Source organism: Phycodurus eques, chromosome 2 (genome assembly GCF_024500275.1).
Source record: "Phycodurus eques isolate BA_2022a chromosome 2, UOR_Pequ_1.1, whole genome shotgun sequence".
NCBI classification, from domain to species: Eukaryota; Metazoa; Chordata; class Actinopteri; order Syngnathiformes; family Syngnathidae; genus Phycodurus; species Phycodurus eques.
The window spans coordinates 17,034,897-17,049,909 of record NC_084526.1 but is presented as its reverse complement, the minus strand read 5'-3'; the positions used below and the strand labels follow the sequence as shown (position 1 = coordinate 17,049,909).

General features: G+C 41.7%; 1 protein-coding gene across 1 annotated transcript in view; it reads left to right on the top strand.

Moving 5' to 3' along the window:
* The window catches only part of slc6a2 (solute carrier family 6 member 2), a 73,742-nt gene extending 62,544 nt beyond the window's left edge, over positions 1-11,198 (top strand). Inside the window, exons 13-15 of the mRNA XM_061668877.1 lie at positions 6,180-6,347; positions 8,214-8,285; positions 8,383-11,198. Of these exons, the coding sequence (XP_061524861.1) occupies positions 6,180-6,347; positions 8,214-8,285; positions 8,383-8,406 (264 nt within the window). The 3' untranslated portion in view covers positions 8,407-11,198. The remainder of the gene's footprint in view (positions 1-6,179; positions 6,348-8,213; positions 8,286-8,382) is intronic.
* The last annotated feature ends 3,815 nt before the right edge of the window (positions 11,199-15,013 follow it).

Here is a 15,013-nt window from a genome sequence, read left to right as displayed (position 1 = left end):
ACCTTGGCCAGATCTTTGCCTTGCCACATTTCTGTCTCTGAGCTCTTCAGGCAGTTCCTTTGACCTCATGAGTCTCATTTGCTCTGACATGCACTGTGAGCTGTAAGGTCTTATATAGACAGGTATGTGGCTTTTCTAATCAAGTCCAAGGCGTATAATCAAACACAGCTGGACTCCAAGGAAGGTGTAGAACTGTCATGAACGGAACAGAGGATAGGACCCAAAAATGCACGACTCCAAAACAAAGGGACAGTTTCCAAAAAGAGAGGTTTAATAGACGGGCATAGGTCGGTACACACGCAGGCAATAGTATCCAAGAACATGAGGCAAAGAGGCAAGGTTGATAATCGGAACAGGGTCAAAGTCTTACTGTGAGTCTGTGACAAGGAATGCTGGAACGTGACGACAACGTACAACGAACTGGCAACGAGAGGGAATGAGACACGAGGTTAAATACAATAGGTAATAAGGGTGAACGAGGCACAGGTGGTGAAGATGCTCACAGGAGCAGGTGTGTGTGAAACAGGGAGCGGGGGGGGAGACAAAACCTGGAACACACACACACACACGACAGTATCCCCCCCCCCCTTAACGGCCGGCGCCAGACGGCCCTGGGGCCCCTGGATGCGCAACGTGGAAGTCCCGAATGAGCAAATCATCCATGATAAACGCAGACGGTACCCATGAACGTTCCTCAGACCCATAGCCCTCCCAGTCCACCAGATATTGAAACCCCCTCCCCCTCCGACGAGACGACAACAGCCGCTTCACAGCGAAGACAGGGCCCCCAGCCACAAACCGGGGGGGAGGAGGGGGCCTGGAAGGCGGGACCAGAGGGGACTCCCGGGCTGGTTTGAGTAGGCTGACATGAAAAGCAGGGTGGACCCGCATCGACTTTGGGAGCCTCAGCTTCACGGTGACAGGGTTGATGATCTTTGTGATGGGGAAGGGCCCAACTAACCTGGGAGCGAGCTTCTTGGACTCCACCCGGAGTGGAATATGTTTGGTCGAGAGCCAAACTCGCTGACCCACTTTGTAGTTCGGGGCCGGTGTCCTCCGACGGTCAGCAGCGGCTTTGTAGGACCGTCCCTGTCGGGCTCGCTCCCAGGTCCTCCTGCAGCGTCTCACCAAGGTTAATGCCGCTGGAACTGTGGACTCAGGGGCTATGGCAGGAAACAGAGATGGTTGGTAACCATGCACAACGTGAAAAGGTGATAGACCAGTGGATGCAGAAGGGAGGGAATTGTGGGAGAATTCGACCCAAACCAATTTCTGAGACCAGGATCGCGGATCCTGTGAAGCGAGACATCGGAGCCCAGTCTCCAGGTCCTGGTTCAGCCTCTCGGTTTGGCAGTTGGTTTCAGGATGAAACCCAGATGTCAGACTGACGGTAGCACCTATGAGATTGCAAAACTCCTTCCAAAATTGCGAAATAAATTGGGGACCCCTATCAGACACCACATTCTTGGGGAAACCATGGAACTTGAAAACCTGATTAATCATCATCTCGGCAGTGTCTGTAGCTGAGGGGAGTTTTGGAAGTGCAATGAATTGTGCCATCTTAGAGAACCTGTCAACAACTGTAAGAATGGTGGTATAGCCTTTAGAGGCCGGTAATCCTGTCACAAAGTCTACGGAAATGTCTGACCAAGGACGTTGTGGTATTGGCAGGGGTCGCAACTCCCCAGAAGGACGTTGATGAGAGGGCTTGTTGGCAGCACATACCTGGCAAGCATTGACATAAGCGATAACATCCCTCCTAACATTAGGCCACCAAAAGCACTGTTCGACCACTGATTGAGTCTTGGCAATGCCTGGGTGACATACAGTGCGGTTCGTGTGAGCCCAGTGGATGACTCTTCCCCTTAAGGTCGGAACCACATAAAGCCTGTTTTCAGGGCAATCGTCAGGGCTAGGAGTGTTTTTCAGAGCCCCTTTAACCGCCGTTTCAATGTCCCAAACAAAAGCGGAAATAAAACATGACTTGGGCAAAATAGTCTTTGGGTCGGACAAAGAATTCTCTTCGGAGAAAATGCGTGACAACGCATCTGGCTTACCATTTTTAGAACCGGGTCGGTAGGATAGCGTGAAATTAAATCTAGTAAAGAACAGAGCCAATCTAGCCTGCCTCGCATTTAATCTTTTAGCAGTCTTAATATACTCAAGGTTCTTGTGATCTGTCCATACTAAAAACGGAGTCTGTGCCCCCTCTAGCCAGTGCCTCCACTCCATCAAAGCCACCTTGACTGCCAGCAGTTCACGGTCACCAATGTCATAATTTTTCTCAGCTGGGGTCAGTTTTTTTGAGAGAAAAGCACAAGGATGTAATTTATCATCCTTGAGAGATTTCTGGGAGAGCACTGCTCCTATTCCGGCATCAGACGCATCGACTTCTACCACAAACTGCTGTTGGAGATCTGGCAAAGTAAGGATTGGAGCGGAGGTAAAGCTCGACTTAAGTTTTTGAAACGCTGCCTGACAAAGCGGGTTCCATGAAAAAGGTTTGTGTGGCGAGGTAAGATCATGCAAAGGAGAGGCTATAGAACTGAAATTCCTGATGAATTTTCTGTAGAAGTTTGCGAACCCTAAGAACCTTTGTACATCTTTGCGTGACGTGGGAGTAGGCCAATTAATTACTGCAACGACTTTGCAAGGGTCCATTTTGACTTCACCTTGAGCCAGGACAAAACCCAGAAAAGAAACTGACGCCTTGTGGAACTCACATTTCTCAGCCTTAACATATAGTTGATTCTGCAGTAACTGCTGCAAAACAGAGCGGACATGAATAATGTGAGTCTCCTCATCTGGGGAGAAAATCAAAATGTCATCCACATAAACAAAAACATAAACATTCAGCATGTCTCGCAGGACATCATTCACAAGGTTCTGGAAAACAGCTGGAGCGTTAGTAAGCCCAAAAGGCATTACCAAATATTCATAATGTCCTGTTGGTGTGTTGAATGCTGTTTTCCATTCATCCCCCTCCTTTATCCTGACTAGATGATATACATTTCTTAAGTCCAGTTTGGTGAAAACCTTTGCTCCCTCCAGGAACTCAAAGGCGGTGGAGATGAGAGGAAGAGGGTACCTGTTTTTTTACAGTGATCTCGTTGAGACCCCGGTAATCGATACAGGGTCGCAGGGTCTTGTCTTGTCCACAAAGAAAAATCCTGCTCCCGCAGGGGATGAAGATGGGCGAATGATCCCGACTGCCAGTGCTTCCTCCACGTACTCCTTCATGGCCTTGTCGTCCGGCCCTGAAAGAGAGAACAACCTCCCTCGTGGGGCTGTGGTTCCAGGCAGCAAGTCAATAGCACAGTCATAAGGTCTGTGGGGTGGAAGGGATTTGGCCTTGGACTTGGAAAAAACATCTTTAATATCCTGGTAACAGGTGGGCACTTGAGATAAATCAGGATCCCCAGATGGGGTCTGTGGATTGTCCTCAGAAACATGACCCTGAACATCACATGGCGGCTTGAAACAGTTCCGGGCGCAATTGCTGCCCCATGACATAACCTGCCCAGAGGACCAGTCAATGTGGGGGTTATGTAATTTCAACCATGGGTTCCCTAAGATAAGGTCATGATTCATGGAGTCAAAAACATGAAAACTAATGCGTTCCGAGTGAGAATCGGGAAATGTCAATGTGAGTGTTTGGGTGCGGTGAGTGATCTTGCCCATAAAACTGCCGTCTGCAGCATAGGTGTTGCGGTGGCGTTTTATTTCAAAGGTTCTAAGGTGCATACGTCTAACGAGGATGGAGTTGAGTAAGTTTGCGTCAGAACCAGAGTCAATTAATACAGAGCATAGTGTCACTTTAGGAAGAACCCGTGTAGGGTCTTCCTTCATCAAATTCAGACTCACCTCTCCCGTGCCCTTGCTACCGGCACCGGCAACTTTGACGTGACAGTTGCTCACGGAATGACCCAACTGACCGCAGTAGAAGCACCGCCCTTCCTCAGGGGAGAGACGGACCCTGCCCAGTTGCATGGGTTCCTCCGTGGGGACGTTAGCCAGTGGGTTCAGACCGGAACCAGGGGATCTGCCTTGGTTTGGCTGGTCACCGAGGCTCGTCCTCAAAGTCCGCGGTGACGCAGCCTTCCGCCGATCTCCATCCAGCTCGCGATCCAAAAGCCTCGTCGATTTTTACGGCGAGAGCGATGAGAGTGTCCAAGTCGGTCGGCAGGTCTAGCGGGACTAAATGATCCTTGACGGCGGGGGATAGTGCTTGAAAAAAGGCATCGAGTAGCGCCCGATTATTCCAATGACTCTCAGCTGCTAGAATGCGAAACTCAATCGCGTAATCTGACACCCTGTGCATGCCTTGTTGTAAGGTGACAAGGGAGCGAGCTGCCTCACGATCAGGAGTGGAAAATTGAAAAATTTGCTCCATAGTCTTTACGAAAAAAGCCCATGAATGACACGCGGCGGAATTGCGGCTCCATTCAGCAGTAGCCCACGCCTCCGCACGACCAGTCAGGTGGGAAATGACAAAAGCGATCTTTGCCCGCTCGGTGGGGAAGGCAGCTGCCTGGAGCTCAAAGTGGAGTTCGCACTGCATGATGAACGGCTTAATGTTCCCAGAATTTCCAGAGAACCTCTCCGGTTGAGAGAGCTGTGGGCAGACAGCAGCGGAGGTGGCAGGTGGCTGCATGTTGACTGTTTCACATGGAAATACCGTGGCGGTATTGGGTGTGGTGCCAACTGGTTCCTTCTCTTGAATAATTTTCATAAGAAGTTCAAACTGTGAGGCCACCTATCTCATCATATTGTCCTGATGCCTTGACAGTCCCTCTAAATGAAGGTGGAGGGCAGCAATCTGCTCATCCTGCTTCGAGAGGCGTTGACCCTGCGCTTGAAGGGCTTTGCGCACCGGATCTGAGTCTGCTGGGTCCATGTTATGGCCAGTTCGTTCTGTCATGAACGGAACAGAGGATAGGACCCAAAAATGCACGACTCCAAAACAAATGGACTGTTTCCAAAAAGAGAGGTTTAATAGACGGGCATAGGTCGGTACACAGGCAGGCAATTCAAGAAAGGCAACAGTATCCAAGAACATGAGGCAAGGTTGATAATCGGAACAGGGTCAAAGTCTTACTGTGAGTCTGTGACAAGGAATGCTGGAACGTGACGACAAGGTACAACGAACTGGCAACGAGAGGGAATGAGACACGAGGTTAAATACAATAGGTAATAAGGGTGAACGAGGCACAGGTGGTGAAGATGCTCACAGGAGCAGGTGTGTGTGAAACAGGGGGGGGGGGGAAGACAAAACCTGGAACACACACACACACACATGACAAGAACCATCTCAAGGATGATCAGAAGAAATGGACAGCACCCGAGTTAAATATATGAGTGTCACAGCAAAGGGGCTGAATACTTATGGCTGTGTGATATTTCAGTTTTTCTTTTTTAATAAATCTGCAAACATTTGAACAATTCCGTTTTTTCTGTCAATATGGGGTGCTGTGTGTACATTAATGAGAAAAAAAATGAACTTAAATGATTTTAGCAAATGGCTGCAATATAAAAAAGAGTGAACATTTTAAAGGTGTCTGAATACTTTACCCACTGTATATATGACAATTTATCGAGTCCGGGAAAAAAAACGATCATCTCCATCTTATTTATCGAACGCTAAGTTGATTGTAATAATTATCGTGACAGGCCTAAACACCATCCACACTTGCATTCACACCATCACTGAGTGGGAACTGAGCCCACTTAACCAGTCAGTTTATTTATTTTGTATACTCTATACTTTATGATGAGGCATCAACCCGGACTGCTCATAAAAAAATTGGTAATCCAATAATATTTTATTTTTCATTGTTGCAATTGGTTAAATATTTCACATTTGCATTTATACAAATTTGAAATTGAATACAATTTAAGATGTTATCAAATCTCATCATAGAAGGTTATCATTTCCTAGGATCTAGTCGGAATTCTGCATGTGGTTGGGACTTTTATCTTTAACACACTTTGAAACTAATCTGTGACCCTTTGTGCTACAAAGAGTGTGACAAAGGCAGCTGATTGGGGAAGAGATTTGAAGCATTTAGTCAATGATTCCACTGGTCACAACCCTTTCAGCCTTGGCGAAGGTCTCAAAGTAATTCTAAGGAACACCTGCATTTATTTGTTTCTTTTTCTCCTTGTCTTTCCCTTGGCAGTTTGTGGTCATCGCCAGCACCGTGACCTCGTCCGGCCTCAAGTATGATGAATATGTCTTTCCACATTGGTCCAACGTGTTGGGATGGGGCGTGGCCATGTCCTCCATGCTGTTTGTGCCCGTCTACGCTGTGTACAAGTTCTGCAGTGTGCCAGGAACTTTCAGAGAGGTCAGTGAAACCCATTTCATCAAGGTAAATAGTAATAAACACATGTGAGGGGAGCTAGTGTGATGTTTATAGATGCCAATTGTGATGGATCATGTTACAAAAGAAGTTACATAATGGAATCCAGCGAAATTGCTGTTATGGCTACGCTTTGAAGCTGGAGGGGATGTTCCCCTCTTAAACTACATCCAATATAATCATGCTTTTTGGAAAGAAGCCATCAAGAATTTATGATGGCAATCATCAAAGTGCCAGAGAGTTGTTTGCATCCCTTCCGTGTCAACGTCAAGCTGCTGTAACTGCGCCGCATCCCGGTATCTTCATTGGCATTTCCTGTTGCCACTCGGTGCTCAAAAGTTTCTTCTCCTGTTCCCAGAGGAGTCCTTTCCTCACGAGAGGTCTTGCCATCACCCCCTATCAGTTTTTAAACTCGTCCACTATTCGCAATAATGGATGTGTTTGAAGTTCCTAGCAAAAAGGTTGCACTTAACAATTAATGGCATTCCTCTCAGATCAGAAGAAAATCTTCAGACGTTTGTTTAGCCCTCAATTCCCTCATTTCCCCCCCAAAATATCCCCATAAGAAACAATCTACAGTATTAATGTGGTAATGATTTATGTCACAATTTAGCATAGTTACTATTACAGTACAACCTCTAAAGTCTAACACAATCTTTTGCAAGGTCTTAGATATCTTCTCCACACTCTTGGCATTATTCTTCCAAGTAAAACATCATAATTAAGCTATAATTTTTTCATGGTAAAAAGTCTTTTTTTTTTTCAAAATGAAAAAATATGAGAATAAATTATTTTTCAAAAATAAGTACAACTGTTCCCGTCCTTCCTTGTTGTACGAGGTGAGTCAAATAAGGGGCTATCCTGATATCGGCCATGAAAACATGTCCCCTTGATGATCACCTTAAGCTTGGGAAGAGGGAACAAAAAAAATCGCAGAGTCTGGTTGGATGAGTTGGGAGGTTGCTACCTCGCGGTGATGTTCTTCTTGGCCAGGAAGTGTTAGATGCTCAGGGCATTATGAGCAGGTGGGTTGTCATGGTGAAGCAGCCACAAGTTGTCCTGCCGCAACTCTCTTTGTTGACGAGTTGGTTGATTGTCTGGCCCACGTTGAAGGGGTAAAAGTTGTAGTTTGGGTTGGATATATATTTTTGTGACACCAGTCCTGGAACCTTTCAACACACCTTTTTTCCCCTCAAAAAGTAAGGCTTTTCTTTTGTCAAAGTTAACTTGATTTATATATTTATTCATTTTTAACAGGTGGCACGGTGGACGACTGGTTAGAGCATCTGCCCTACAGTTCTGAGGACTGGGGTTCAATCCCCGGCCCCGCCTGTGTGGATTTTGCATGTTCTCCCCGTGCCTGCGTGGGTTTTCTCCGGGCACTCCGGTTTCCTCCCACATCCCAAAAACATGCGGGTTAATTGACAACTCTAAATTGCCCGTAGGTGTGACTGTGAGTGCGAATGGTTGTTTGTTTGTATGTGCCCTGCGATTGGCTGGCAACCATTTCAGGGTGTGCCCTGCCTCCTGCCTGATGATAGCTGGGATAGGCTCCAGCACACCCGCGACCCTAGTGAGAAGAAGCGGCTCAGAAAATGGATGGATGGATGGATTCATTTTTAACAGTTAGGCTGGTAAACATCTTTTCACACTTACAATGTTTTATTTGTATAATTCAATAGTAATAGTGGTAAACATATTTTTCACTTGTACACTCGCCATCAAGAATGTTAACATTTTACATTATAGTAACAGTTTGATCCTGTGGTTTACCAGCCTCCTGAATTCCAAGAGGTTTCACTGTATATGCTCGATGAGTATTGACAACGATGTTATGTGATTGTTTTGCAGAAAATAGCCTATTGCATCACTCCCGAACATGAACATCACTTGGTGGCGGAGGGAAACATACGGCAGTTTAAAGTAAGTATCTTTCGCTACAAAATGGCTGCCATTCTTCTGAATATTCACGCAAACGTTCCTAACTTTTTTCATTTTCTTTTCTTTTTCGGTTTCTCAGCTCAGGCACTGGTTGGCCATTTGATGAATACCCCAAGAATCCTGTCATCCATCCTTGCCATCCCAAGACAAGAGGGGCCTTTTTTAAAGCAGCTGCATCACTCTTGTTACTTAGCAAGGCTTTTTTTTATTGTCAAGCACTTGATATCAAAATAGTCTACAAGTAGTTTCACGTCATTAGATACATGTACTTGTCAATGAAAATGTGTAGTATTGCATTCATTCGACTCAACTTCAACAATGTTGACTGTTATCTGCTGCAAGGCACTGTATCAAAACCAAAAGTTGACACACATGACACACTTTTTATTTTTTGTAGGTCTTATGAATGTTATTGTTGCTCTTATTTAAGTGACCATATTTCCTGTTTTGTTGGCTTATCGGTGCCTTAATCAAGTGAGACACTCTTTATTTTTTACAGCGCGTTTCAGAAGAGGTAAAAAAAAAAAAAAAGTAGTTAAAATGAACCGTATTGACTCAGGAAGCCGCGGCATATACAGTATAAATATATATAAAACCACAGTTTGTGGATAGCAATCTCTCTCTGTCATCGTTAATGATCCTATAGGGCCAAACAGGTCGCCTTTTTTTGTGTCATACTGAATTACAAACACAAGGGAAAACAAAATACTCATGCAGAACTCCAAAGAGACAAGAAAAAAATGCTTGAACGTGTGGTGAAATTTCAGCAGCAGTGGTGGTAACTGTTTCATGCTCTTTTGAACAAAGTGTTAGGGCCACAATGAAACTAAAAGACTATCTATTCTTCGGGATTAAGGTTGGTGTTTATGAGAAAATAGTTGTAAGGTTGCAAAATACAGTAGAAATGTTATGAGGAAAAAGGTCATAGTTTGTGAATTCTTACATCAAATATGACTTCTTTCCTTTGTGAATATTACTATTCTTGTAATATTATCAGTTGACTTCCTCAGGTTTTTTTCTTTTTCTCATATTGAAAATATTATATTAAAAATACAATTTTATTCCCCAGAAATATGACTTTATTCTCATATTCTTGTAAAATAAACACTTTCCTCCAAGAAAATATGACTTCATACAGGAAAAAATATGAATTTATTCTAAAAGAAATCTTGAAAAATACAACTATTCTCATAAATTTAATATTACAGCTATTTTTATCTAGAAGAATATGACTTTATTATCATATTACTAATTGCCTCGAACAAACATATTTTTATCAACAAAAACATTTGACTTTATTCTCAAAACACTAATTTTGTCAAGAAAAATCTGCCATTTTTCTCACAATTTCTGAAAAAAAAAATTATCCATGTAAAAGTAATTGGTTTTTTTCTTGAAAGAGTCCAATTTTATTCTCATAATATTGAGATTTTTTTTTATGTCGAAAAAAAAATCTATGTACGGTTTCTTTCCCCAAAAACCTTATTCCAATAAGATTACCACTTTCAGTCTTGCAAAAATACCACCTTTTTTTCTTAATATTAAATTCACTATTTTCTCAAAACATACAATTTAATTCTCATAAAATCTAAACCTTTTACCTCGAAAAAATAGGACTTTATTTTCAGGTGATTAGTTAAAACAAAAATGCATTTTTGCAATATTGTAACTTTATTCTTGTAGCATAATTGTTGTTTTTTTAGTGCAGCCCTTACCCTCCTTTGTACTTTTAGTAATGTTGCTGTGTGTGTTGTCCAATGCCTATGGGGCTTCAACAAGAGAGAGGCGATTGTGTGTTTGGCTTTTTTTCCGTCAAGCAGGGTTTTTCCCAAACTGACCCAATCTTACTTAAATGCATCATGTATTGCCCTAATATAAACATCCTGTATAGTGTACACAAAGTAAGGATGACAAACATTGCATTATTGTGACAAGATGAGTCATGAATCAAAATGAAACAAAAAATGTGTGATGATTAATTTATATGTATCTTTTTTTAAATTGTCGAACCCCCCACAAAAAATGCCCATTTTGGGCACCTGGTCCGCAGTCTGGAAACCCTCCTATAAAGTATGATGGCCATATAAGTGCCACGATGAAAATTAATCTGCCTTTTTTTTAATTTTAATTTATTTTTTTACATTGACTTGTAAACTTGACAGAAAGAAGTCACAGAGTTAAAAAAAAATCCAATTATATGTGGAATATATAAGATATAAAAGTATATATTCTTTTGTTATATCTAATCTTGTATTTATCAAATTGTTTATAACAAAATGTGAATGTAAAGTATTTCAAATGTCCTTAACGTCATATGTGTGTTTGATGTGTAGCTATGATTATAAAGCCAAACTATTTTTTAGCATAATCACGGGCGAATTTGTCATAATGCAACATGAAAAACTACACCCTGGCTTTCCTGGACTAACCAACCAACCATTTTCTGAGCCGCTTATCCTCACAATGCTCACAGGAGTGCTGGAGCCTATCCCAGCTATCGTCGGGCAGGAGGCGGGGTACACCCTGAACTGGGTGCCAGCCAATCGCAGGGCACATATAAACAAACAACCATTCGCACTCACATTCACACCTACGGGCAATTTAGAGTCTTCAATTAACCTGCCATGCATTTTTTGGGATGTGGGAGGAAACCGGAGTGCCTGGAGAAAACCCACGCAGGCACGGGGAGAACATGCAAACTCCACACAGGCGGGGCCAGGGATTGAACCCCGGTCCTTAGAACTGTGAGGCAGATGCTCTAACCAGTCGTCCACCGTGCCGCCGCTTTCCTGGACTATGTTTACAAAAATACTGTGTATTATAATAATAATAATATCCTATAATGTCCTGTTGAACGTGAGTGGAAAATATCTATGAAGATGTAATAAAGGTATATCTTCTACACTCACTTTGCTGCCATCTGGTATATTTGGTGTGCTTTTCTTTCTCCTAGTATATTATCCACTCTCTTGGTGTACTGGCTTGTCTTCTTGTATCTCCACAAAAATCGCACTCAGCTACAGTATATCTCCTCCACACACTACTGGTGTACTAGCCTGTTTCCTACTATCTTCTACACGTCTGTAAGTGAACTGGCCTGTCTCCTGCCATCTCTTGGAGTACCAGTCTCCTGCTTTCTTCTCTATACTCTTGTTGTACTGAGCTGAGCTTTTGGTGTACTTGGCTGTCTCCCAGTATCTCAGCCACACTCCTAACACTGACCTGGGAGACAGAGCAAGCACGAATGTATGTGTTGAGTCACACAAACATGTACTGGTTTTCTACTTTCCACACTTGAAATTCTTCTTCCAACAATTTGAATCTGAGCCAGTTTAGGTTGTTTTTATACTTTGTAAAACTCCAGTGCCCCTCATTCCCCGGCAACAGGAACCTGCCATAGTGTGTTTTGTTTTGTTGCTGACTGTGGACCTTTCATAACGGCTGACTGTGCTGTGCCTCCTTTTTTTTCAGCCTGCTGGACTGCTATGTGGGCTGTCATCAGCATGACCTTTGCCTACACTGATAAGGCTAACAATGTTCACTCCCTCATATGTGTTCCTTAATTGATCTGGCTCAGCCTTGTGTCCTCATATGAGGTGAGAACAAGACTACAAGTACTACAAGTGAGTGTTAGGTACACAGATTTTTTTTTTCTTCAAATGGTAAAAACTCATAATGCTAGCATATAAATTTTATGAGTGTAAGACTTTCACAATGTTATGAAAATGTACTCGTTTTTTTTTTTCAAAGAGTAAAATTGTAGTATTAAGAAAATTCATTAATTATTTTACAAGAATTGTTTTGTTTTTCAAAAAGGTTCCAGTTATTTTTTTCAAGAAAATAATTAGAATAAAGTCACAAAAAAATCATAATTTTACGAGAATTATTTTATACTGAGAAAATTAAGTATTTATTTCCAAAAAATGTTTTAATAGTACAAAATGCAGTATTTTTCTTGTTTATTATTAATCATTATTAATCAGTTTATTTGAAAGGGGACAATGCAATTTCATAAAACACATGAAATACACATGGTTAAAAAAGCCAGAATTAGCCAAAAGGCTAGTTTTCATCTGTAGTCCCCTGGCCATGATGTAAAAAAGCAGTAAAATACATCTACAAGACAATATAATATAAAACAGGATACATAAAAACTTACTATTAAGAGAGAATAAAACCACAAATCATTTGATCATAACAAAAAAAATAAATAAAATAAAATAAAAACATCATAACATACTTGTCTTTTAGTGTTGGCAGCTATAGATGTTAACTAACCACATTTTCAGTTTTTTTGTGAAGGCCTTGTATGTTGTAAGCAGTTTAACCTCCTCAGGTACTGAATTCCACTCACCAGCGCTCCTCACTGACCAGGCTGACTTACTGAAAGTGCTCCTGCGCAGAGGAATGAGACAGTCACCTCTGACAGAGCCTCGAGTGACACGCTCAGAGCTGTTTCTTTGGCTGATGAACTCAGCCAGAGGAGCTGGAGCCAAATCATGCAGTACTTTATAAATCAAATTTAAATCTGCAAATATGTGAAGACTGTCCCAGTTTAAAAGACTGTATTTTTTAAAAATTGCACAGTGATGATAGTGCCTTGGTTTTTTATCCATCACTTTAATTGCTTGTTTGTACAAAACTTCCAATGTTTTTTTTGCATTCTGACCAGCCTGGGACCAACTGGTTATGCAATAGTTAAAGTGACTAAGAATCATTGAATATAAGTAATTTTTTGCGGCTTCAGTTGACATTTCATTTCGAATTGCACGAACGTTGCGAGGTTTAATTTGATATTTTTACACAATTTGTCAATATGGGCTTTAAAGGAAAGCTGTGAATCTATTATTAACCCAAGATATTTGTATTGGCTGACAATTTGCATTTTTTCTCCATTAACTAGTATGTCGGGGTCAGGTGATACTCTATTTGTTTTAGTGAAATACATGCCTACAGTTTTAGAAACGTTTAGCTGTAGACAGCACTCCTGCAACCAAGTTGTGACACAGGACATTGTATGAGTGAGTTTAGCAGCAACAGTATCTTTGGAGCGACCATGAACAAAGAAAACCGTGTCGTCTGCATACATTACGCACTCTGCTTCAGAACAAACAGTGGGCAAATCGTTGATATAAAGACTAAATAAAAGGGGGCCTAATATTGATCCCTGAGGGACTCCAGAGGTTAGCCTAAGAGACTCTGATCTGTAGTTGTTAACTGATACAGATTGTGTTCGGTCATGCAGATATGATTCAATCCAGCTCACAGCTTTGTGAGAGAAGTTAAATTTTGAGAGCTTGGTAAGAAGAACAGAGTGATTTACTGTATCGAAAGCTTTCCTGAGGTCCAAGAACACCGCCCCTACAACTCCACCCTTGTCGAGAGAAGATTTTATTTTCTCAATGAAGAGGCATGTAGCCATTTCAGTGGAATGCTTGGATCTGAAACCAAACTGCATGGCGTGGAGAGAGGGGGAGCTGCTGTTTAAATAATGGACAATCTGCTCTGACACCCATTTTTCTGCAACTTTGGAAATGGCCGGAAGAATGCTTATAGGTCGGTAGTTATTCAGACAATTTGAGTCACCGGATTTAAAGACAGGGGTAACAATAGCAGATTTCCAGGCCTTTGGAAAGTGACCAGATGAAATTGAAAGATTAATGATTGAGGCAATAGGAGTAGCAAGAGTTGAACCTAGATCTTTGAGCATGTTCGTGTCCATTCCAAAAACATCCTTTGCCTTAGATGGTTTGAGTGAATGAATTAAATCGATAACTTTGGTCTCAGTAATATTTGTAATAGTAAAGAACTGCGTTGCAGACAATGCAGGGTATTCCTTCCTTTGTTTTACTGCAAACTTAGAAGAGATTTCTGACACAGATTCAATGAAGTGTTGTTAAAAGCATCAGCCATCACTTGAGGTTCCGTCAGGATGTTTCCATTTAATTTAATTTGCATTAGTTTTGTTTTGTTATTTTGTGTATTACCAAATAGTTTTTTAATATAATTCCAGGTTATTTTTGAATTTCCCTTCGCACTATTCAAAGCAGTAATGAAAAAGTCAGCTTTAGATTTTCTTATTTCTTTCACTACCCTATTTCTCAGTGAAATAAAGTGGTGTCTATTGTATCCTGATTTGACCGACAATTTCAAGGAATGATCGCGTTCTTTCATCAGTTTCAGAATAAATGTGTTTAACCAAGGAAGGCCATTCTTTCTAGCTTTTAGTTTAATTATCCGTGTAAATTGTATAATATTTTTTTGTATTTTGTTGGCAAATTTAGAACAATCCTCATCTAAATTTTTACCAGCAAGTAATACATCCCAGTTTACTTCTTGGATAGAATCTTGGAAATTTTGTTGTTCATGTTTTGGTATCCTATTGGATTCAGTGGTGGCCAACGGTTTGAAGCGCTTTTTATTTAATTTTCTTGTGACCATTATAAGATTGTGATCAGACAATCCTGTGAGCATATTGTATGGCTTCAAGATCCTTTCTGGCCTATTAGTAAAAGCTAGATCAATCTGAGTTCGGGTGGAGTTTGTAATTCTCCTAGGGCCATTAATTACCTGAGTCATATCCATATCATCCATGACCCTTTTCAATTGTTTCCTAACTTTGTTAACTTCCCAATTAACATTTAGGTCACCCATTATTATCACCTCTTTTGCAAGATTGAGTTGTTTCAGTAAAATTTCCAGCTTTTCAT